Source organism: Harpegnathos saltator, unplaced genomic scaffold, assembly GCF_003227715.2.
Source record: "Harpegnathos saltator strain DR-91 unplaced genomic scaffold, Hsal_v8.6 scaffold414, whole genome shotgun sequence".
In the NCBI taxonomy this organism is placed as follows: domain Eukaryota; kingdom Metazoa; phylum Arthropoda; class Insecta; order Hymenoptera; family Formicidae; genus Harpegnathos; species Harpegnathos saltator.
In genome coordinates this window covers 684056-706905 of record NW_020230222.1, presented here as the reverse complement: position 1 = coordinate 706905, position 22850 = coordinate 684056, and the positions used below count along the sequence as shown (strand labels likewise).

The 22850-nt window shown below is 38.9% G+C and overlaps 4 protein-coding genes across 5 annotated transcripts; 2 read left to right on the top strand and 2 right to left on the bottom strand.

Moving 5' to 3' along the window:
• Positions 1-84: 84 nt before the first annotated feature.
• Mdh2 (malate dehydrogenase 2) lies at positions 85-3215 on the bottom strand. The gene is made up of 5 exons (XM_011146418.3): positions 2984-3215; positions 1839-2054; positions 1414-1686; positions 654-983; positions 85-457 (listed from the first exon to the last, which is right to left on the bottom strand). The coding sequence occupies exons 1-5, from the start codon at positions 3056-3058 to the stop codon at positions 329-331; spliced, it is 1023 nt and encodes a 340-aa protein (XP_011144720.1). The 5' UTR covers positions 3059-3215; the 3' UTR covers positions 85-328.
• Positions 3216-5936: 2721 nt separating this feature from the next.
• On the top strand, positions 5937-10283 carry SppL (signal peptide peptidase-like protein). 2 transcript variants are annotated; one of them, XM_011146406.3, is made up of 6 exons: positions 5937-6106; positions 6507-6655; positions 6752-7068; positions 7260-7603; positions 7792-8217; positions 8630-8698. In XM_011146406.3, the coding sequence occupies exons 2-6, from the start codon at positions 6627-6629 to the stop codon at positions 8696-8698; spliced, it is 1185 nt and encodes a 394-aa protein (XP_011144708.1). In that variant the 5' UTR covers positions 5937-6106; positions 6507-6626. The 2 variants fall into 2 exon arrangements, with proteins under 2 accessions (XP_011144708.1, XP_025157195.1); XM_025301410.1 differs by lacking the exon at positions 5937-6106 and having other exon boundaries at positions 6627-6655; positions 8630-10283.
• Positions 10284-11906: 1623 nt separating this feature from the next.
• LOC105186300 (calcium release-activated calcium channel protein 1) lies at positions 11907-15594 on the bottom strand. The gene is made up of 2 exons (XM_011146393.3): positions 14089-15594; positions 11907-12943 (listed from the first exon to the last, which is right to left on the bottom strand). The coding sequence occupies exons 1-2, from the start codon at positions 14674-14676 to the stop codon at positions 12452-12454; spliced, it is 1080 nt and encodes a 359-aa protein (XP_011144695.1). The 5' UTR covers positions 14677-15594; the 3' UTR covers positions 11907-12451.
• A 4390-nt stretch (positions 15595-19984) lies between these two features.
• Positions 19985-22765, top strand: RanGAP (Ran GTPase activating protein). The gene is made up of 5 exons (XM_011146380.3): positions 19985-20290; positions 20467-20886; positions 20967-21754; positions 21838-22065; positions 22149-22765. Exons 1-5 carry the CDS (start codon positions 20173-20175, stop codon positions 22368-22370), a joined length of 1776 nt encoding a protein of 591 aa, XP_011144682.1. The 5' UTR covers positions 19985-20172; the 3' UTR covers positions 22371-22765.
• Positions 22766-22850: the final 85 nt, after the last annotated feature.

Below are 22850 nucleotides of genomic sequence, written 5' to 3'. Positions count from 1 at the left end.
ATTCCCCTTACCTATTAACTTTATATCGCATTTCTACTTCGCAGTTTAGCTTTCATCTATCATTATAATACGATATATGATTTGTATAGCTTAGCAACTTGCTAAACGTTTACGTACGTACATATGCATTCACATCGGCAGGTACCGAGCGAAGCGGGAGATATACTCGCGGATTTTCGTGGTCGCTGTAATCGACAGAAGGTTTGACTCTCGATATGATCGTAGTGACGATTTGTCACTGAATTACAAGGCCAGCAACGAAGGCTAATCACACTCCCTTTTCCCGAGCAGATTCGGCAGATCATGATTTATTTAGGTTCAACAAATTTCACTTCTTGTTTACGAAGTCCTCTCCCTTTTGAATGTTCTTCTTAAGCTCCGGGATTGCAGCCTCCAGCAGTTTTTGCTCGAAGCTGCTCAGTTTGCCATAGCCCAAGTTCTTTTCCATCCCGTTTTTCTGAAATTCAATATTTTGCAAGAATTCTGAAAACGTGCTTTACTTCACTCCTTATACCATTAATTAAGATAACCTTGACGAGGAAACAGAAACAGAAACTGAAGTTTCTCAAAAAAGAAGATTGGTTTCAGATAAGCGAGAATTATGCAATTAGCGAGGCACGTAAGTAAATAACGGTGTTCGCTTTTCTACTTACGCCTAAAAGCACTGGCGTGGAGAAGTATTTGGCGTCAGTGACGTTTGATCTAACATAAGAGCACTCAATGATACCGGTTTCTCCATTGAGAGCTCTGATCAACGAGATGCCGAATCGCGCGCCTGCATAAGCCATCGACAAAGTCGCAGATCCAGTGCCAGCTTTGGCCTTAACGACCTCAGTGCCAGCTTCCTGGATCCTCTCAGTGAGCGCTTTCAGTTTATCATCTGGAAATGAGACCGATGGCGTGCATTGCGAGATCAGTGGAATAATCGTAATGCCACTGTGCCCGCCAATAACCGGTACGGATGTTTTCTGCGGATCCAAACCCTGGAAAATCACAGTATCGTAATTTTCTTTATTTCCTTTTAAATGTACAAAAACATGTGAAAAAAATTAGAAAAAATACAAACTTGTTTAAATTGAGTTAAATAAAAAGTGAAATTAATTAAAAATAAAATAACAAATGCATGTGGTAAATTCGATTCTAAGAACCAGAAATTCTGTTTCCTTCGACTAAAATGCGTTTATTTTGTTCATCGTTTTTGATTCAACTAATCTTTTTTCTTTGTGTATATTACTACATGTTAGAAAAAATTATGGGAGTTACTGAAATTAAAATTATTACATATATCAGAAAAAGATTGTAAAAATTAAGTTATATATATTAAATCTTTTCTGTTACAGGAGTCGAAAAGAATTTTTCTTAGTTTCGAATAAAACTCAATTTCCATTGAACGAAAAAGATGAAATTTAATACCTTAGCTTCCGCAATAAACGTATTCGCTCGGACGATGTCCAATGTAGTTACTCCAAAGACGCGATTGGGATCGTAAACACCTGCTTTCTGCAGCACCTCGCTCGCGATCGGTACTGTGCTGTTAACGGGATTCGAGATGATCGCCACGCAGGCTTTCGGTGCAACCTCTGCCATAGCGGCAACGAGGTCTCGGACGATGGAGGCATTTGTATTAAAGAGATCGTCACGGGTCATGCCTGGTTTACGCGGGACACCAGCGGGTATGATGATAACCTAAGAATTATAATAAAGATTATTAACTAACTATTAAAGCAGAAATCAGGTTTGAATATAATGTCAGTAAAATGAATTGAAAACATATGAAAATACTAAGAAATAGATACAAGAATACTTACATATTTCATAATAATTTCATAATGCTATACCTGAGCTCCTTTGAGAGAATCCTTCAGCTGATCTGGACCATTGTAAGCTTTAACTTTTGCTGGTGTATCGATGTGCGAAATATCGGCGGCGACTCCGGGTGTGTTCACGATATCATAAAGCGATAACTCAGAAACAAGGGGCGATTGCTTAAGGAGCAGCGACATTGGCTGGCCAATGCCGCCGCTTGCTCCCATAACAGCGACCTTGGTATGACACTGCGAAAAGAGAAAATAATCAAGGTATTAACCTGGCGGCAGTAGAATGACTCGACAGAACAATTGCAATGTTTTTGCAAACGAAATTTACGACAGAATCGAAAAAGTATGAATTGTGATTCATTTTTGTTACAGCGAAATTTCCTAACTTTCGGTCTTCTCAAATGAAATAGATTAAATTTTTTTTTGCTTTTAAAGTGAAATATATAATCTAGTGTGGTGAAGAAAAGAAAGTACAGCGAATCCAAGGAGACAGTCATGAAACTTTTCCTCAGTGTAAACCCGTGAAAAGTGAAGATTTCCAAATGTTTTCTAGCCAGAAAATGTTCACTTCTCAGAGAGATCACGTTAGGGAAAAATATTCATGATCGACGCCAGATAAAAAGAATAGTTCTTCTTCATTCTTTTTCTTCGATAATAACTTTATTTACTCAGGTGATTTTGTGGGAAGAATCATGCATATAGTGTTTATATCTTTCGAGATCACAACGATTTTAGACAGATAGATTTAGATAGGATCAGCGCTTGAGAAAGTGCCTTCACGTGCCAATTTAATGTATCAACGACAGAGCCAAATAATTTGTAGTTGCATAACACGGTTGTTGCAATTGCGCTAGATATCGTGCGTTGATGACGTGCCAAGTTCCCACGTAATTGATAAGCGGCACACAATTTGCCTCTCTCGGATACGCGTCGGATATGGAGCGAAATTTGCGCACAGTGACGTTTACCGTTAATAACTGACTGTTTATAAATCAATTAGATCTACTTATGCTTCACGCACAATGAACGAAAATAAAAGCATAAGATAAAACAATAGAGGCAAATTAATTAGTACCGGGCATATTTAACAATTGTACACTATGCGCGAACGTTGCTCGATGTTCATCTGTTCGCAGATTCGAACGGTTTCTCATCGTGCTACTCACTCTGGTACTGGTGGATAATCGCTTCGCTCCTTGCTGAGCAGCGGTTATAGTAGGCCTCAAAAATCGCGGCAGCATGTTTGACGGCGACGACGACGAGTGTGCTGCTCCGTCGGCTTGACCAACTGGAAAGATTCGTACGGCGAGAAAACGTCACGTTCCTGATAACCTTCAAAGAGAGCCGTGCGACCTTCTCCGAGATCTGTTCTCCGCTGCCAGCAAAGTGTCGTGTATTTCAAATCAGCCGCGTATGTGGCGCCCTCTAAGTCGGGACTAATCACGAATTTGACTCATTCGAATCGGTGCTCACTAAAGCTGGCTTCACAGTCCGTCTTTGTATTTAAATTCGCCTTAAATTTACTCTCGGATGCTCCGCAACGAATAAAAAGTCCTGTACGACATTTAAAAATTAATTTAAAACTATCTCGAACATAAGAACAGACTGTATGAATTCTCCTAGCATAAAATCCCATAATTTTACAATTAGGCTCTTCAAAATTTATGATAAATAACAAATATAGTCTTGTGCTTCGAGTGAAATACTCATTCTAGTAAATTAAGCGGGTTTTATTTCAAGCCTGATTCTTTTGATTATAAATGTCATAATTATAAAATTCTTCCTATATTCGAAAAATGCCTTATAGCTTATTTCGCGGATCACCTTAAGAGGTCTCTGTGTCCCTCTTCAAGACCGTTAAGTCTCACCATGGACTTATCATGCACATAGACTAAACGTTCTACAAGAACCTGCGAGAACTTGATTGGAAAAAAATGTCCTGTTACTCCACAGGCATTCGATCTTTATCTAGGTCAATTCCTATTAGACACTTCGTTGAGCTGTCTTCAATAAGAAACAAGCTAAACAAAGATTGAGTGCCCGTGAAGGGGGAGAACAGCTATCTTTCAATCTTTTTTTCAAACCTCTCATAAGAAGACACAGTCTATGGTTCGTCCATCCTGCCGCGGCCTTTGAAGCCTTAAAATCACTCTCCTGAACCACACACTCCTAAACGGACATATTTATTTTACAGGCGAACGCACAATCCTGTTGAATTTCCATCGAAACCTTCATCTCCCGAGATGTCACGGTAAAGAATTTATCCTCTTGCTTTTGACTCATATTTCAGTAATTGGATAATTTAACTTCCGAATCTACGCGAACACCTGCTCATAATTCAAACATCATACCTCATCGTGCATGTTATCCTCTGCTTTTATATTCGCACGACCAGAAGATGACGCATTTCGAACACCCGCCAAACGAGTGCAGGATGGGCCTGAGGTCCCATTCTGGACGCGCATCGAACGCTAAATATGCCGAACAACAGCGTTATACATGATGATTGAGAAAAATGGAACTTGAAGTTAAAAGGTGTACTCGACGTTCGCGTCCGAAAGAAGATCCCTGGGGTTGGTTTGAGTCTAACGCCGTTCAGATAACACGAAACGTTCCAGATCATTCTGAGGACGTCCAAGGAACCGATGATGAATCTTTCCCTCTGCCACAAACTCGTGAAACGTGAACACGTCCAAATACCTTCAGGTTCGAACGTTTCACGAATCCACGCCGACGGAAAGATTCATGATCAGCTCTCAGCATGTCCCGGGGGTCAGCAACTCCCTACAGTGTGCTGAGTACACCTGAGGACAGTCTCAGGAAGTTTCGTGCTGCCCGAGTAAATATGCCTTTCTAATACCAGGTCCCGTTCTTCTGATACGGCCGTCACGTGTAACGTTGTGCCCAGCCTGAGAATCAGAAACGCATATAGCGTTCGTTACGCGAGCAGAGCACACGGCCGCTGCGCTTGTCACGTCAAGCAGCGAGCAGCAGTGACCTGTACGGTAGCATCGCGTAGAGGTAGGCTCTCGCGTGCCGCCGCGACGTTCAACATTCGTCGTCATCGTCGTCGTTTTTATCGTTGCCGTTGTTGTGACACTCAGCTTCGTGCCGCTCGGTCCGCAGGACAGCTCGAGCGCCGAAAGTTCATAGGGAGAGGTGATGCGAGGTGGCAGACGCGGCGGGGCCAGCCTCCGGATCGGTCAGATGAGCATCATCCCGAGCAGACGGTAGGGTTCTGAGGAGCACAGGACAGAGATCACCGTCGAAAGACTCGCGGAGCAAGACCCGGGCTGAGAGAGCAGCTCAGCTCGAGTTGTCCTTTCGTCTGTTGGGGCCAGGGCCAGTCACGTGACTCGTGTGCGCGTGTTTACCAAAATGGTGAACGACCGTGCGCGCCGCGAGTGACTCCTCGTTCCGCCGTCGCCGTCGTCGTCGCCCGGGAGTCGTGGCCGCTCTCGACGTTTAAATGTGTAAATAGCTGTGCCAATCAGCTGTGCTGCCGCCGCCGCCGCCGCCGCCACCGCCGCTGCTGGGCACGCCACACTGGCACGCTGTCTGTGACACGCGTACCGCGATACAGGCATCACGGCGCAACGCGGCGCTCCGCGTTCCGGGCGAGTCGATCCGCGCGCGTCGTCCCCGTTTGTCCTGCGGCGTCTCCGCGCTTTCCGTGAGCGAAAGTTCGAAAGTGGACGCAGGCACGCACGCACGCACGTACGCTCGTACACGCGCAAGCAGGCAGACAAGAACGAGCGAGCGAGCGAACGGACGGACGTCAGCGAACAGAGTCGTCGACTGTTACGGCGCGCGGGACGCACGTTACGACGACGCTCTCGGCGTCGCGTCCCTCGGCCGTGCGGGCGAGATTCTCCGCGCGAGAGATGCCGCGGCCCGACGACACCATCATCGTCACCATCACCGCCACCGCCACCGCCACCATCGCCAGCACCAGCACCAGCACCAGCACCAGCACCAGCACCAGCACCAGCACCAGTAATAGCATCAGCACCAGCATCAGCACGGCACGACGATCGTCGCTGCCTCCGGACGTGCGTTCTTAGACTGCGCGGTTCTCACCGCGCGATACCGCGGGTGAATCCTCGCGATCATGTCGCCCGCTCGTCGTCGCCTCGCACTGTCGAACTCGCTTGCCGTCAACCTGCTGTTTACACTGTGAACTCACCGTGGAATCTTTTGTTTCTGTTCACGTTGCGTCATCAGGGGAGTGTGTGAGCCGAGGCTTCCGGGGATCGGATTCCAATGATGCTGTGTGCAAAGTGTACCAGGTGTGTAATACAATGGCCCTCTTAGACTGGCTTGTGGTTAGATATGTGTGAATGTATGTGAAGGCCTGTTCTTCTCAGCTGTACTAAGGTTTGTTTTCCATTGCTGAACTGACTAGCACTGCCTTCAGTTGGTCCTCTCTCTCTCTCTCTCTCTTTTAACTTTTTCTCCAACAAGACTCTATTGTATATCTGTTTCTTCTCAAATTTGGAACTGTGTATACTAGTTCGGCGACAAAACAGACCTCTAGTAAGGTATCGCAACATGATTCCTTTTACGCTTGATTATATATATGATTGTTTCTCTGTAAAGACACAAAGTGTAACCTAGTTTAGTGAAAGAAAACAGGTCTTCTTTAGTGTGATAGGATTAACATCATTTGATTATTCTTCTTTCTAACAGTAGTCGCAGGTGATCTCTGATTGATCAGTGCGAATGAGAAGCACTTTGATAAGGGACATCTAAATGCCAGGAGGTGTCCTTGTATAGCATTCCGGGTGCCACGGCCAGGCATTCTTAAACATGGCCACGTATCAGGTCGACTACCAGTGGTTAGTTTACAATGTTTGTTTATAATATGCTTACGCCTACTTGTTTCCCTTTGGTGCCTAAGCTCATCAGTTATTGTCATTATTGCTTTGTTGCAGGGCTTATTCCATAATGGATTCATCTAGGATATCCACTTTCCTAATATCAATTTTACTGATAGTTTATGGTAGTTTTCGATCTCTGAATATGGAGCAGGAAGCAAGAGAAAGAGAAAAGGAGAAGGAACGTAGTAACTTATTGACTGGGATTACGAGTAACGGTAGCACCGGTAATGCGGATGGTGCCAATGGAGGAAGAGTTCAAACTCTAGATACAATGCATGCTCTCTGTCTACCTCTCGGTGCTTCCATTTCTCTACTCGTCATGTTTTTCTTCTTCGACAGTATGCAGATGCTTCTTGCAATTTGTACAGCCAGTAAGTAACAAAACTAATCTCAAGTGAACTCATATTCAGCTGTAGATTTTTCATGATAAGAGGTATATCTTAATTTGCAAGATATTCGAGAGATACACATCTAATCTGATGTAGAAATCTAATATAGAATATATAGAGTACACTTGTTTCTGTCAACTAAAAACAATGACGATTGCGTCGTTTGTTTGCAGTTATAGCTACAGTTGCATTGGCGTTTCTTTTACTGCCTATGTGTCAGTACATTATCAGGCCATGCTCCGATGGCAATAAAATATCCTTTGGTATCTGCGGAAGGTTTACCGGTGCCGAACTACTCTCATTTTCGCTTAGTGTGAGTATAGTGTGCATCTGGGTCTTGACTGGACATTGGCTGCTGATGGATGCGATGGGTATGGGCCTGTGTGTGGCATTTATTGCATTTGTTCGACTACCTAGTCTCAAGGTATCCACATTACTATTAACCGGTCTGCTGATTTACGATGTCTTCTGGGTTTTCTTTTCATCCTATATATTCAGCACAAACGTAATGGTTAAGGTGAGTTTTGTAAATCTTATGTATCTTTTATTGTGTTTATACATACAGGGTGACTTATTTTAAATGCCCACATGAAGTTATATATATGTATTTGCACTTAATTTCGTATCATATTCGAATAAATTTATGTCACTTCGTGTGACGAATCATAATATGTTTATAATTTGCATCTATGTTATGCTTTGCAGGTAGCGACTAGGCCTGCAGATAATCCAGTGAGTGTCGTAGCTAGGAGATTACATTTAGGCGGCGTGGCCAGAGCCGCACCGAAATTACCTTTACCTGGAAAATTGGTATTTCCATCGATGCATCAAGCGGGACACTTCTCGATGTTGGGCTTGGGCGACGTTGTTATGCCTGGTCTACTACTCTGTTTTGTCTTGCGTTACGATGCGTATAAGAAGACTCAGCTGTTGCCCGGTGGCTGTGAAACAGGAGTACCGCCGCCACGTCATCTCAGTCGAATTAGCTATTTTCATTGCTCCTTGATCGGTTATTTTCTTGGTCTACTTACCGCCACTGTAAGCTCTGAGGTGTTCAAAGCTGCGCAGCCTGCCTTATTGTACCTTGTGCCCTTCACTCTGTTGCCATTGCTGACAATGGCATATTTGAAGGTATGTTTACATTTTTGCTTTGACATATAAGATATCTGACAATTACCGTGTTAGTAATTGTGTGCAGATAGAGCGCAAGTTGCATAGTAAAGCCCTCTATTGTTTTTTGTGAACGTCACAATATTTATTAGGAAATTAATTAAAGAATTTAGCATCATTTCTTACGTATGAACATTGGTGTGGTAATTATCAGACAATTGCTTATATACAAGTTATCCTACTTAATTGATACAGGAATATTTCAAAAGATACTCAAGACATCGAAAAATAATTTGGACAGAAATTATTTAGAGACAATTAAGCTCATTATTAAGATAGTCCATCTTATATATTTATTCTCTTTGTATACATATGTACACGTAATAATATCGCGTAAGCAAAATATGTATAAAATTACACATGTTAATTTCAGGGAGATTTACGTCGGATGTGGAGTGAACCATTCATATCTCAACAACCTTCAAAACATATGGAAGTTTGACAAGAGTCATGGCTTCCTGTATATTGTACTGTATTGGATGCAAAAGTCTTGCATGAGATTCATCACCATATAACTTCGTACTCTTGTTTTCATCAAGATCATTTTATGTAAGTAATTTTTTCTACATATACACAACATGCGCATATGATACATTCACATTCTTTTTCAAGTCAATATGACACACAGAGGACAATTCAGATCTAAAGATCAATGCAATTTTTTGCGGTGTGAATGAAAATTATACCGCATGAATAATTTAGATGTAATATAATGTCACACGAGTGTAATGTTAGCGCTGCAAAGAAAACTTTTTACCGGAATGATATAGAAAGAAAGGTTGCGTTCAGCAGAAAAAGCAGCTTTACAACCGTTGTGAGATTTCCCACTGAACACCATCTGGCGACTTATGTTTTTCCAAAGTTCTACCTAAGCAATCATCTATTCTAGCATATTAAAAATACGCTTGATAAGCGCTGGTGAAAACGTAACCGCTTATAATCGTGAAAAAGAGCGTTCAGCAGAACCTTACAGCTGTTGAAAATGCAGCACAAAATGCTAATGCTAGCGCTAACTTCTGCTGAACGCAGCCGTTGACTCTCTGAGAATATTTCCAGAATGCCAAGTGACACATTATTATTGGCATTCTTTCTGTGTCTTAACTTGATGTTGAGGATATGAATAGATATTGTGCAGTAGATAACGCAACTGATAATTATCGTCTCATCTCAAGCTACTATATAACAACTAAAAACTATATATTATGTGGTTAATATAACGAACGAACGACAGTCTTTCACTTCTACTGTAGAATTATTATAATGAAAAAATGTAAAATGTTTTTTCGAAGTATTTACTTTCAACAATCAGACAAAGTTAAATGCTGCTGCTTTGAAATTTAGTTACGAATAGAGTGGAGGAACTCTTCGCAAAATATCATTTTGTTTTGCTACTCAACCAGAATCGAATTACTTGTACGTAATATGTATAGTTATGATTAGGATAATTTATACATAAACTATCGGAACGCGTTTGGATAAGAATCCAATACACATATGCGTGTTGGTTGTGACTTTATTTTAAAGTTGGTTTAATGCTGAGCAGAGTAATATAATACTATTATATATATGCATACATATATATAAATACATATTGATTATCATTTTTATATGTTTAAATGCACAAATTTGCAATTCGTGGTAATCAAGTGGCACGCTTTCTGATATCGTGTTTTCTTTTATTGCTTGCTTATTGTTGAAACAAATCTATCTCGGGGAATTTATTTAATGTTATTTTCAAAATATAAATAGAATATAGTGTGATTATATAATATGAGAACTGCACTATCATTGGATATAATTACAACGAGATTTGTTTCTGAATGTGAAAGTTTCTAATCAAGCTCCTGCTATGGATAGGCTGTCAGAAAGACTATATGTTTATTTAAGGACAAGACTGAAGATAATATGTATGAAAGCCAATTTATTAAGTAACTTCTGAAAGAAATAAACGCGCGCGAGATTTTCCATTCTACCTTTCTCTTGGATCCAATTTATGTAGTATCTTATAACTAATAATATATAATATATATATTCTCTCTATATATAATATAATATATTATATTATATCTAAGAAAGGTGGAATTATTGCTGCTTTCATATTGTCTCTTACTTTAAAAATAGGTTACATAAGACTCATAGTCACAAATTAATTAGGTATTTAACGATGGTTCGAATTATTTCTTTTATATTTATCGTATTTAGCGAGTTATTAAGAAAATCTATATATACATCGGGATGATAGTTCGTAACTTACGTTAATTGGATAAGCGCATTATCATATAGGATATATCATTACAAGTTTTTGGAAGCGATAACTTTGCATAGTAGAAAGAAAGAGAGAGGGGGGAGCTCTATAGAAAAGAAATAAAATAGAGAAGTTAAATTATTCAACTACCCAAACTAATAAGTAATTTAATCTCTGCGCACTTGTGTATCTTTTCAATGTAGAAAAGTAGAATTTGAGTTTTCCATTTCATAATTACATCATACGAGGAAGATTGTACTCCCCCAGTACTATTAGGTTGGATATGTTCCATTAATTTTGTAGTTGATTATATTCTCCATGTTGTCATTTTTTGTTCGTCTACCTGTCCATAGCACAAGCAATTCATTCTCCATTGTTATCATAGAATTGAATATCGAATAAATCATGTTTACATTTGACGATAATCATTTATATAAAACGTGTAACAGAGCGTATATTTTAATAATTTCTGTTATTTGATCAAAAATGTATTTATAAAATTCTTTAAATTATCCCCCAAACATATATTTGTATATTTTAGAGAATGTTTACGACATTGGAATCATTGATTTTCTAACTATGTGTCTTTTTTTTGTTTTCTTTTTTCTTCAACATAGTATTTATATTTCTATGATGTATATTTTAAATTGTTTCTTCCAACGTATATAGAAATAACTTAAGTTGTAAACTTTACAGTAACAAAGTTTTGCGCCATGCCTAAATAAATTTTCCTTATCGAACAAATAATTGGACGTGATGAATTTTGACCAAGACAGTATACTCAAAGAATTTAAGAAGAGATTTAAGGAAAACGAAATTTGGAAGTTTAACTCCTTTGAAGAGTTTTCTTCTGATTAGAGGCATTGTGCAATACAATTTTATAAATTATATCGCAACACGAGATCATAATAATTTCGTTACTAAAACTATTTTATTTCTCGTTTTACTCACAAAGATTCCTTTGATCGATAAATGTTTTTGTACAAAAGAAGTTGAGACGTAATACTGTAGAAAGTATTTATCGCGTAAGGCTACAACTTAGTTTATGGTAAAAATGAGAGGTGTGTTAATTGTATACCTTTATTTTTTATAATATTAATAACAAATCACGTCTTATACTGGACATTTTTAAAAAGTCTGACAATTCATTTATTGACTAGGATTACAAATACTAAACATGCTCATTATGTAAATTTCAAGAAATGTATATACAAAATAAGTACTCAACTGTCCTTCAGTTTTCCCACAAACTAAGTGATAGAGTAAAAGATACATACATATATATACATTCATATATATATATATATATATATATATATATATATATATGTATGTATGTGTATATATATATATATATATGTATGTATGTGTATATATATATATATATATATATATATATATATATATATATATATTAGTGATACAACGTATAATAGAAGGATAAACAGAACAAGGAACAGGTTTAAATAAAAATCAAGAGTTAAACTGTATACAGAATATAATTAAATGCTGAATATTATAAGTAATATACTAAGAGCACTTGCTTGTACTGTTGCAATTCTTGACTTGCATGTGTACACACACATACATACACGTACATATATACATACATACACACATATATACATACACAGCTATGTACATTTTTATATATAATAAAACCTGACCATTTTTACATGGTCATGTTTGAAAAGTAAAGTTATTGACAAAACAAAAGTCCGTACGTGTCTTTCTTATTTCATTCTCGTTTGAAGATATAATTTATCGTTTCGATTGTTTTTCTAATGAAGCATGACACCTTTTACTTTATAAGCCAATAGAGATTATAAAATATAACATTTTCTTTTTCCTATTCATTATATCTTAAGTTTGATGCATTCCTTATAATCTGAAACAATTTAATGGCGACTGCTTATTTTACAGATATTTAGCGATGTATACATCTCAAGTTTATACGTTGGTTTGTCCTATCGTTACGCTGTCCAGGTTCCTCTTTATACTCTCTAAGTCCTTCATATCCGACACCGCACTTTCACATTTGTAAACCACCAAAGAATGGTAAAAGTGAACAGCGAATGCGACGAATACGATGAGCACAGGAATGACTATCACGGTGCTGGCAGTGGCGGCGGTGAAGGAGTAATCCCAGAACTTGACCCAGCAAAGAATAGCTATCTCCACGAGAAAGAGGAACAATCCCAAGACCGTGGAAAACGCCCAAGCCAGTTCGATGAAGCCGCGCATTCGCTCGTGCGGCGATTCCGTTACGAGCCTTGACACTTGGAGTTTACTTATAGCTTCGACATTGGGTAAAAGATACGTGCTTATCATCAATGCAAAGATATGCACCGATACCAAGAAAGTAGTGCACACCGCAAACATTACGAACAGCCATTCCGGCACCGCGGTTGGTTCGTTTATTTGTAGCTCTACCATCGCTACCTAGAAAGAAAATGAAAAAAAGAGAAAAAACTATGAAATATAACACGCTGCTGTGGCTGCTGTTTTCTCAAGTAGTAGTTTCCTCAGAATCCACGGGAATATTGCGAGAAGTGAAGCGAATTGAAGAAAGTGATACTCGCATTATATAACTGTATACAGACGTGCATGAAGATTACATAGAATTGTCGTCGACGTCAATTTAGCCATTTTCAGGAAATGTTGTGTAATCCGTGTACGGCTCACTGCGACAGCATTTGATTTCCAGGAAAACAGTCCTATCTAAATAATTATCAAGGAATCATAATTCATCGTTCATATAAATATTTCACCTTCACCTTGAATCTTACGAGAAATAATTTCTTTCGCGGAATTTCAATGTTCAACCGTAATGCTGTAGGTTTTTATCTCGTATTTTTCTTCGACTTAAGATAATATTTTTCCAGTTGACTTCGGACGATTTATTACTTTACGGAAAACTGACGTATGTGGATGGCGGTAAATAGCATCAATAATTGATCAATAATTAATAATCATAATTAAGGACCCGCGCGAAATTTGTTTTCTCAAATATCTCTGAGGTAGGCACGAAAAAGTGAGAAAACGGGCTTTTTGAGGCTTAGCTTCAAGAAGCGCGACAAATAATGACCTTCCCTGACATTGTTGTCAGGGAAAAATTGTCAAGAATTTTCACGTGGAACATTATCGTGCAAATGCGAATTACGAGATACCTGGTATAGCAAAATCTGAGGCCACTTCCGCATATTTGAATGGGAGAAAAGGAGGGAAATCCCACGGAATGTAAACCACCAAGGAATGGCAAAAACGAACCGAGTATCATGAGGAATATCACAATGACGGTGCTGGATCAATCTCACTATTAACAGCGAGGAAAATATCGTAAGATTTACAATGCTAAAATACCCATATGAACGCCGAGTTCTGATTTCTCGCGTGATCATTTACATAGGATTGTTTCCCTGGACGTAAAATCACTATCGCAGTGGCGGCGATCAAGGGATACCCTCGGAACTTTCCCGAAGGAACGTAATCCCACGGAATGAGATATGTAACTGCGGATGACGAGGACGTTCTGATGACGCTACATGCGATGCGCAGAGATACAACTGCCGACTGCTTGAACATACCATTGCAAAGCCGCTGAGCAGCTCGGACGTGGTGGCGGTTGCTTTCAGCTTGGCCCTGCTCATATGCAGCCTCCTCCATGAGAGGCTCTCGGGCCCGTCGTGATCCTCGACCTGATGCGAAGGTGGTGTCGGCGGCGGCGGGATTTGTGAGCCCATGCACGCACAGCAACACGTGTACGGCATGCCGCTGCCGCCGCCATAGATGTGACTGTTCGAGTGCGGACTAGGATACTGCAGGTTGCTAATTGGCTTCATGTCCAAGGATACATATTTGTTGTATTTGTTCCTGGGCGATAAGACCAGTTCGCTCTGTACCGGATACAACGTGCTCCTCGAGCTGTGCGTGGAGAAACTCGACTCGCTCGGCTGTGTCTGCCTCGACAGATACGCCACGGACATCGGCCTGGGTCTTTTCCATGTCGAGAGCGGGATGTCGCTCTGGGTGGACTTGTTGAACTTGCCATTTCGCACGCCTTCCGCCGACATGTCGTTGAGTGCGACGCTCGATTGCGCCTGCCCCGTCGTGCTCGTCGCTATCTTCTCATGCTGGACACTACTGACGAAAGCACTCATTTCGGACGGATTCATCTATATAAGCACACACTGCCGCTGAAGATTCACCGGTGATTCCGTTCACGATATCACGATAAGAACGTTGCCACGCATTCCGCACGTTGTCAAGCGCACCTTGCCAGTTGGATCTCGAACTCTTCGTTGAGCAAGCGAATGTTCCGAGAAGTATGCAGATATATCAGAGTGTATCATACCGCGGACAGTTCACCTCTGCCACAGTCCATCCCCGAGCGCAGCCGTGCGCAACGATGTACGCTCGCGAGCATAATCGGTCGGATTTATAATCCGAATGCACCGACACGACCGCCGAATAGCGGTTTACAATTGCACCGTGGAATTGTACAAGCGACGACACGAAAGCGCCTTTTTTTATTTGTATCAGCACCGTCGTTGCGAGCGCAGTCTTTGAGTAGACGACGTTGACGACGACGTGTTGTTCGAAGATATCGGCGGACATGCGGCGGAAGTGTGTGTCATCGCGCTCGCTCGCTCGCATTCGGAAGACTGCGAACGACCGTACCTGTCGCGCGCTTCAGCTCCGACTGCCGAAGACCGAGATCGCACCGAGCCGAGCCAAGGTGTACGGGCACAATGATGTACCTCTATCTGAATCATAACAATAGTATTAATTACCTTCGAGCCATATCTGCGACATAATAACCGGCCGCGCTCGTAGCCTCCCGCCGTGTGTCTATGCGGAATGTATGCCACGACGATGTATGATTCACCTCTCACGTGCTCGTTAAGAGCGCACGATATAACCGATATAGTCGGGACCAGTAATGTTCATTTTTCCATCGCCGAAATGAAAATGGACAGCGGATGGATCACGGCGAGGAAAGAGGAAGACTACTTAAACAAAATACAAAAGCGTGCTGGACCGTTGATCGAGATTAATTCATCGCTGAAGGCGACAGGTATATGGCATGAGAAAGGTATGGCACTATGTGTGTGTGTGTGTGTGTGTGTGTGTGTGTGTGTGTGTGTGTGTGTGTGTTTACTCTTCGGAATCGCGTAGGATATTTCCTCGAGATTTTTCTCAATTGCTCGACGTTCCTCCAGTTGAGTTCTCAACTGACCCAGATAATAGAAGTTTCCAAAACACGCCTTAGAAGCCATCAAGAAAGGTCTGAGAAAGTAGTACGGCCTTTAGGTATCTTAAAAGCCCGTCTTAATTGTCGTTCTTAGTGCCACGTGTGATTCTCAGGTCTAAATTTGGAGCTAGATTTGGATTTCTTAGTGATATCATACAATAAAGGTGACATTCATCATTGCGATTTTCAACTGTGAACCCGACTGACAAGGAAAGGTTTGTAATTGAAATTTGCCTCACGTGAGGTATGGAGCTCTGAATTTGGAATTGGATTTAAATTTTCCATTTGAATCGTACAATAAACGTGGCGTTGCATTTGTCTGAGTCAGATCTAATCTGAGTCGAGTTTTAAGTAACAAACGTTTAATACAGGTCTGAAATATCTCTAAGACGTCTTTTGGAGATTTTTACGATGCGGACAGCGCAGCTGAACAACACGTCGCGCGAGGTATCGCCGTAGAAAAATTAGTTCTCTTCGTAAGTATACGGTGCGGAATAAACGACGGTAGTATTTATGGAGAGCTTGCATCCCGACAGGTGTAATAATCACTACGTTGCGTTTATTTGTGCATTTGTCCACGTATACGTATATACACCCGCGCGCCTGTGTGTGCGCGTTCCACCACGTAATCGTCGGAGTATGTCGAGAACGCCGATGTACATGTTCGTCGAACCACGTAAGAGCATCGATTTGCCAATCCTGCTCCCATCTTTTCTCCCCACTTTGCTTTTTTTTTTTTGCCAGAAGGAATTACTGAGTTTTCAGCTAAACCTCGGACGATTATCTTTCCGGTTAATTTAGAACTTTACATTCAAACGGCGTCGCAGCCGTCAGCACCGTCCGCGTGCTTTATTTGTCCAGCACAGGATATTCCAATGACTCATTGATGCGTTTGTATACGAGGTTCAACGCGATATGTAAGACCTACTTTGACGATAGATTCAGCACCTGGAGGCGAGAGGAAAATATGTAAACATACGCCGGACTGAGATCCTCATTCCGAGTTACATGGACGTTCATTTTGTAGAAATTCTATTTCTGGACACATCTAGGATGATCTTAAGACACTTTGTGTATTAAGATTTTATATCGCCTATTTTAGTATACGCAATAATCTCTCATCGCCTCTCTCAGACTAAGACAATAGATTTTATCCGTGAGAAATGTTTCCTTGAATAATCAGCGCTTCTTCTCACCTGATTATTCCAATAAATTGTCTTAAAAATGTAGCAGCTACTCGACTTCTTCGCGATGCCGAATGTTATTTTCCTTCTTTCGAGGAAAATTATTCTTCTAAAATTAATATCTCGTATCACAGCTTAAAAGCGGTAAGAAAAAAGTATTTCTTCTTCCTCTCCTTTAATTTGCATACTCAGAACAATGAATGTACATGACAAGATTCGCGTGGTACTATAATACGTTATGATACACGCACAAACATTACGTCTGCTATTTTACAGAATTTTTATCGAAACGCTGTGTCTTGTGTGCGTGACGAGCAAGTTGCCAGTTGGGCAATTTTCTAACATGACACAGGTGTAGCGTAATTTCTTTGTTAGATGTACAGAAAAATCGTATACGATAGGAGGATATTATTAAATGTTTGATTTTATGCATTTTAACGTTTTCATTGTATTTTAATTACAAACTTTAAATATTTCGTCATGTCGATATCAAAGTCATCCGCGTTGCAATACATTTTCCTAAAGGTTTACCTTGATGGGGTATTTCAATGTTCTGATAGGCTTCAAATAATATTAAAATAGTAATCCGCCGAACTTATATTTAAATTTGGAGGACGATGCATTATCTTTAAGATATTAGCTCAGCTAGTATCGATAAAATTGAAGTAGATTCTAACTATGTAATTCAAACCTTGCGTTAATTGATTAAAGTCGACCTGAAGTTAGAAATTAAGTTGGTCAAAGATTAAAACTTGACAAATCAAATTCTTACGAGATATTGTGATACACGCGCGTTTCACACATACACACACACACATACTGATATCAGTATTGTCAAATAAGAAATTAAGGCAGCGAGCGCGATTTAATTATGTGGAACACAATTAACAATCCTTCATGATCCGATTAAGATGAATTATCGCTTTCGCGTGAAAAGAGGCAGATAAGTTGCGAATAATAATACAAACACGCATGTACTTACAGAAATAATACCCGAATGTAATACCCGTTCCTCGAGTTAGTATACCGAAAATCTTTTCTTTCAGATAACAGCGATGAGACAATGCTGTGTGATATCACGCAACACTGAATAATTCTTGTAATATAGCCGCCAGTACTCCGGCGAGTCGAACTAATCGTATTCGCGCACAGGTAAAGGTTTTCTGATTCCTTCGCCTTTCACGCATCGGCCTTTCGCAGCCAATCCTGCGGTAAACAGGTTTGTAGTCTAATCATTGGCAAAAATGCATTCAGTGCGTTGTGAACGATGTGTATATACACTTTTATCGTGATGTCGCAATGTTTACACTCGGGTCCTTACGAAAACAGCACGTACTCACGTTTACTTTCCAATTGAGAATAATTTCGTTGAATCGGATGAGTGAGTAACTTTCGCGAGATCGTTCAAGTGTGTGTATGTGTGTGTTTATAAATTTCCAAAATTTTGCTACAAGCAACATGTATATATTTATTAACATCGTTTATTGAATGACAAAAATGAACGAAATAAATCAAGCATACTATACCGACGTATTTGACCATTTTTAAATGGCTGTGTATTAATTATTGCCTCGAGATGTGCACAGTTTTTACATTCTAGCCCTCGACAAGTATTCACCGGAAGCATGACAAGTTAACAGTTTTTATCTACATTAGTCATGCTCTAGAAAAACTTATATTTTATTATTTGCGTTTAACTGAAAATGTTATTCAATAAGCATTTAATGACTTTTTTATTGCTAATTGATACACTCATCTAGACTTATTAAAAATTTAAAGAAACACAAGCATTAGGCGCTCGCTTCTCTCTCTTTCCGTAGCCTTTTTGTTTTCCTCTCTCTCTCTCTCTCTCTCTCTCTCTCTCTCTCTCTCTTTCAACAAATGTCAAATTTATAACTATTTTTTTTTTAGACAACATAAATCTTCAAAAGACATCTTGGTGAAAGACGTCCTGGAGATGTTCTTGGGATGTAGAATCTCCTCTGGACGTTTTTAGGATATCCTTTGAAAATCTGCACTGTCTGAATACAGACAAAGTAACTTATAGTGTTTTTAAATTATAAAACGGGTTCGAATCGTTCCGAGTGCGATTCAACCCAATTTTGTATAAACTTATAAAAGCTATAATTTAAACAAAATAACGAGTTTCTAATAATTCCGTAAATCCCTTATTCGCTAGCTCGTTGAAGTAACAGATCTAATGAATATGGTAAACCCTTTATTGTCCTGTCAAATAATGGATTAATAAGTGTGGTTTGAGTCTTGGCTAAATATGAATGGAGTTGGCTAAATTTTATGGAAGCCGGTAATGGTGGTTATGGTTCGAGTCTTTGCTAAAAAGCGAATTTTATTCTAATTGGCTAAATGTGGATTGAATCTTGGCTAAATTTTATGGAAGCCGATAAGTTATGGTTCGAGTCTCTGCTAAAAGGTAAATTTTATTCTGAGACTTAAACCATAATTTATCGGCTTTCATAAAATTTAACCGAAATTAAACCAGGCTTTTTTGTAAACTTTTAAAGTTGTATTTGATAGTACTCGTTGAATTACGTAAAATAGCATCACCCTCGAATTTTTCCTTTCATCGGAAGTATCCGAAAATAATTACTTTACAATTTTACAGTGATATTTCTATTTTGATCATTTCCTACTCCCGCACATACTGGAAAATGCATACTGGAAAAAGAACAAATATGAATTTTGCCTAATAACTGACAATCTAAAAAGAAAACGAATATATTTTTTCAGTTTTGCCTATGCTGTTTTAGAGTCACTAAACTGTCCAATCAGACGTAATCGTTGCTGTAAAACTTCGCTTTGGTGAAATTCTGGGTGCGTTCAGCGGAGAAAACTGCTCAGTGAGCGATTAGTGACTATTGGTCCTTACTGTTAGATTCTTACATTCAGACCAATAACGTTGACGAATTACTCAACAATTGGGCAACTGTTGAATGTGTGAACCCTCTCTCTCTGGTGAGATTATCCTCGTAATATTACGATAGTGATTTTCTTTTTAATAGTTAGCAAATATTGGTTGCAGTTTCCCGCGCACGATATCTCGTGTACGTTTGCGTTTACCGCTTATGAAGTCGTGTGTTGTGACAACTACAATATTAAGGAAGCACAAAACTTATTAGTATTAATTATTACTCATATAATAGCTGATAGAGTGTGCTGCAGAATTATAACTCAGATTTTACAAAATCTTAAGCAAATATTAGAAAACAGATATTATGACTTCCTTTAATTTTAGCGAACTTAGCAAGCAACTGAAAGATACTGCCCAGTTGAATCCTCGTGTCGGGGTCTCTTTCGCCGGTCGATCTCTTAAATTAGATACTGTGAACGATGGTAAGATTGTTATTAGACTAAAATAATGATAATATTAAAGCCATCATACTTGAAAAGAACATATTCTATGTAATTGCTTATAATTTTTCATGCCAAACCATGTGGTTCTAATCGGCTAGAATTTTATTATTGTTGGTGAATTTTGCCAAAAGATTTATTTTATCTTTTTTGTATAGCTCTCCAAGTGGTGGAAGCAATAAACACATGTCCCTGTTTGGAATATTTGGATTTAGAGGGAAATACACTAGGTACAGAGGCTGCAGAGGCTATAGCTGAATCTTTGAAAGAAAAGGGAGTTCCCTTGAAAAGAGCTTTATGGAAAGACATGTTCACTGGCCGTTTAAAGACAGAAATTCCAAAGGCACTAGAATTTCTGGGTACAGCATTACGTGTGGCTGGTACTCGACTTACTGAACTTGACTTGAGTGACAATGCTTTTGGACCAATTGGTATTCAGGGACTAGCAGATCTGTTGATATCACATCCATGTTACACCCTCCAGGAATTAAGATTGAATAATAATGGTCTTGGTATATCTGGTGGAAAAATATTGGCGCAAGCGTTATTAAAATGCCATGCAAATAGTTCTAAAGAAGGTGAGATACTGCAGTAAAATATAAATAGCTCTATATTGAAAATATAACTTTACTATCTAATGAAATATATTTTATTGTAGGCAAGCCACTTGCGCTGAAAGTTTTTATTGTTGGTAGAAATAGATTAGAAAATGAAGGTGCACAAGCATTGGCATGTGTATTTAATGAGTTAAAAACATTAGAGGAAGTTGTGATGCAACAAAATGGTATATACCACAAAGGCATTGAGGCAATTGCATATGGTTTGTCTGCTAATCCTAACTTGCGAATTGTAAATTTGAATGATAATACAATCGGGTTGAAAGGAGCAAGAGCAGTTGCTAAAGTTCTACCAACTTTCCGAAATCTGGAGGAATTGAATCTTGGAGATTGTTTATTGAAGACAAAGGGTGCTTTAGTCTTAGCAGAGGCATTAGCAATTATTGGCAATCATCCATCTCTTAGGAATTTGGATTTAAGTCATAATGAAATACGTATTGATGGTGGAAAGGCTATCGCTCAGGCTATGATAGATAAAACGCTTCTCTCTAATCTACAGTTGGATGGTAATATGTTTGGGACAAAAGGACGTGATATGCTTGAACAAATTCTAACAAAATTGGGAAGAATCGATGCATTAAATTCATTTGATGAGGACGAAGATGATTGTGATGATGACGATGATACTGATGATAATGATGATGAAGATGATGAAGATGAAGGGGAGAGTGAAGAATGTGAAAGTGATAATAATGAAGATGCAGGAAGTGACAAAGATAATGTTGCGCAAAGTACAGTAACGGTTACAGAGTTTTTGAAATCACCAATAGGTGAGAAATTATTGCTACTACAAGGTGATAATGTGCAGGCTTTTATTGATCACGCAGAGGTATGTATTAATATGTATTACTAACACATCTTGTTACAGTTGCTAGCTACAACTTTCAACAAAACTTTCTCTTCTCATTTTAGAATTTGGCCATTCAAAGTGACACAACTACAGAACAAAAATTTATAGAAGAACTGACGCGAATAACCATGAAAGTATCGTCATTATGTGATAGTGGCTATATGAATGTGAGAATAAAAGCAGAATCTTTGTCAGATGCATTATATATACAGCTGTTCTCCTATGCTATAGAAAAAGATCAAATTTCAAATTTGACTAATGCACTGCTAATCAATCTGGGTTTAATTAAAGTATGGCACATTAAAATAATGTTGAACATAAACATAACAGAAACGTTTATATAAATAACAATAAACATCTATTCTCTTTTCAGAGTGAAGACAAGGACAATGGAAAAATTGATTGGAACTTGGAAGGATGTTTTAAAGCCTTAGAAAAAATTTGCCAAAGGGATTATTTCTTAGAACAAACAAGGAGCACGTTAAAATTATTTTTAGATAAGCCAATAAAAACTAGTCGTGCAAGGGTAGTAGATCCCTTCCAAGATTCCAAAGCTGCTCTTAAAACTGTCTTAGATCGTATTCAAGTTACATAAATTTATTTAAAATTACTATTTTAACATAAAATATATATATATTTATTTTTATATGTTGCATGGGAAAGAGATTAAACATTTCACGCAAAGTTCCAACTAAGCTAATACTATTACTGTGTGTAAATTCTGCTATAATCTTTTCTAGACTTCTTTAGTATAAAAAGGTTTTTAAAATATCGAGTAAAACTTTCTATTTTTAATACTAAACTTTTTTTAAACAAGACAGTTCTTAATAGACAAACAAGATTAAATCACATAATCATCTAAATGCAAGAGATCTGCATAATCATCTAAATCAAGAGAAAATAAAATGTTTATTTCTCCTAAACATATTGCATGGAAATTCCTAAAACTTTATAAGAGGCGATTTATGTGTATATATTATTTAGCATAAATAAGATGTATTCCTTTTCTCTTTGCGATATTCTCTTGACCTTACAATAGTACAATAGTTTAAAGAAAAATGGTACATTATCAAGT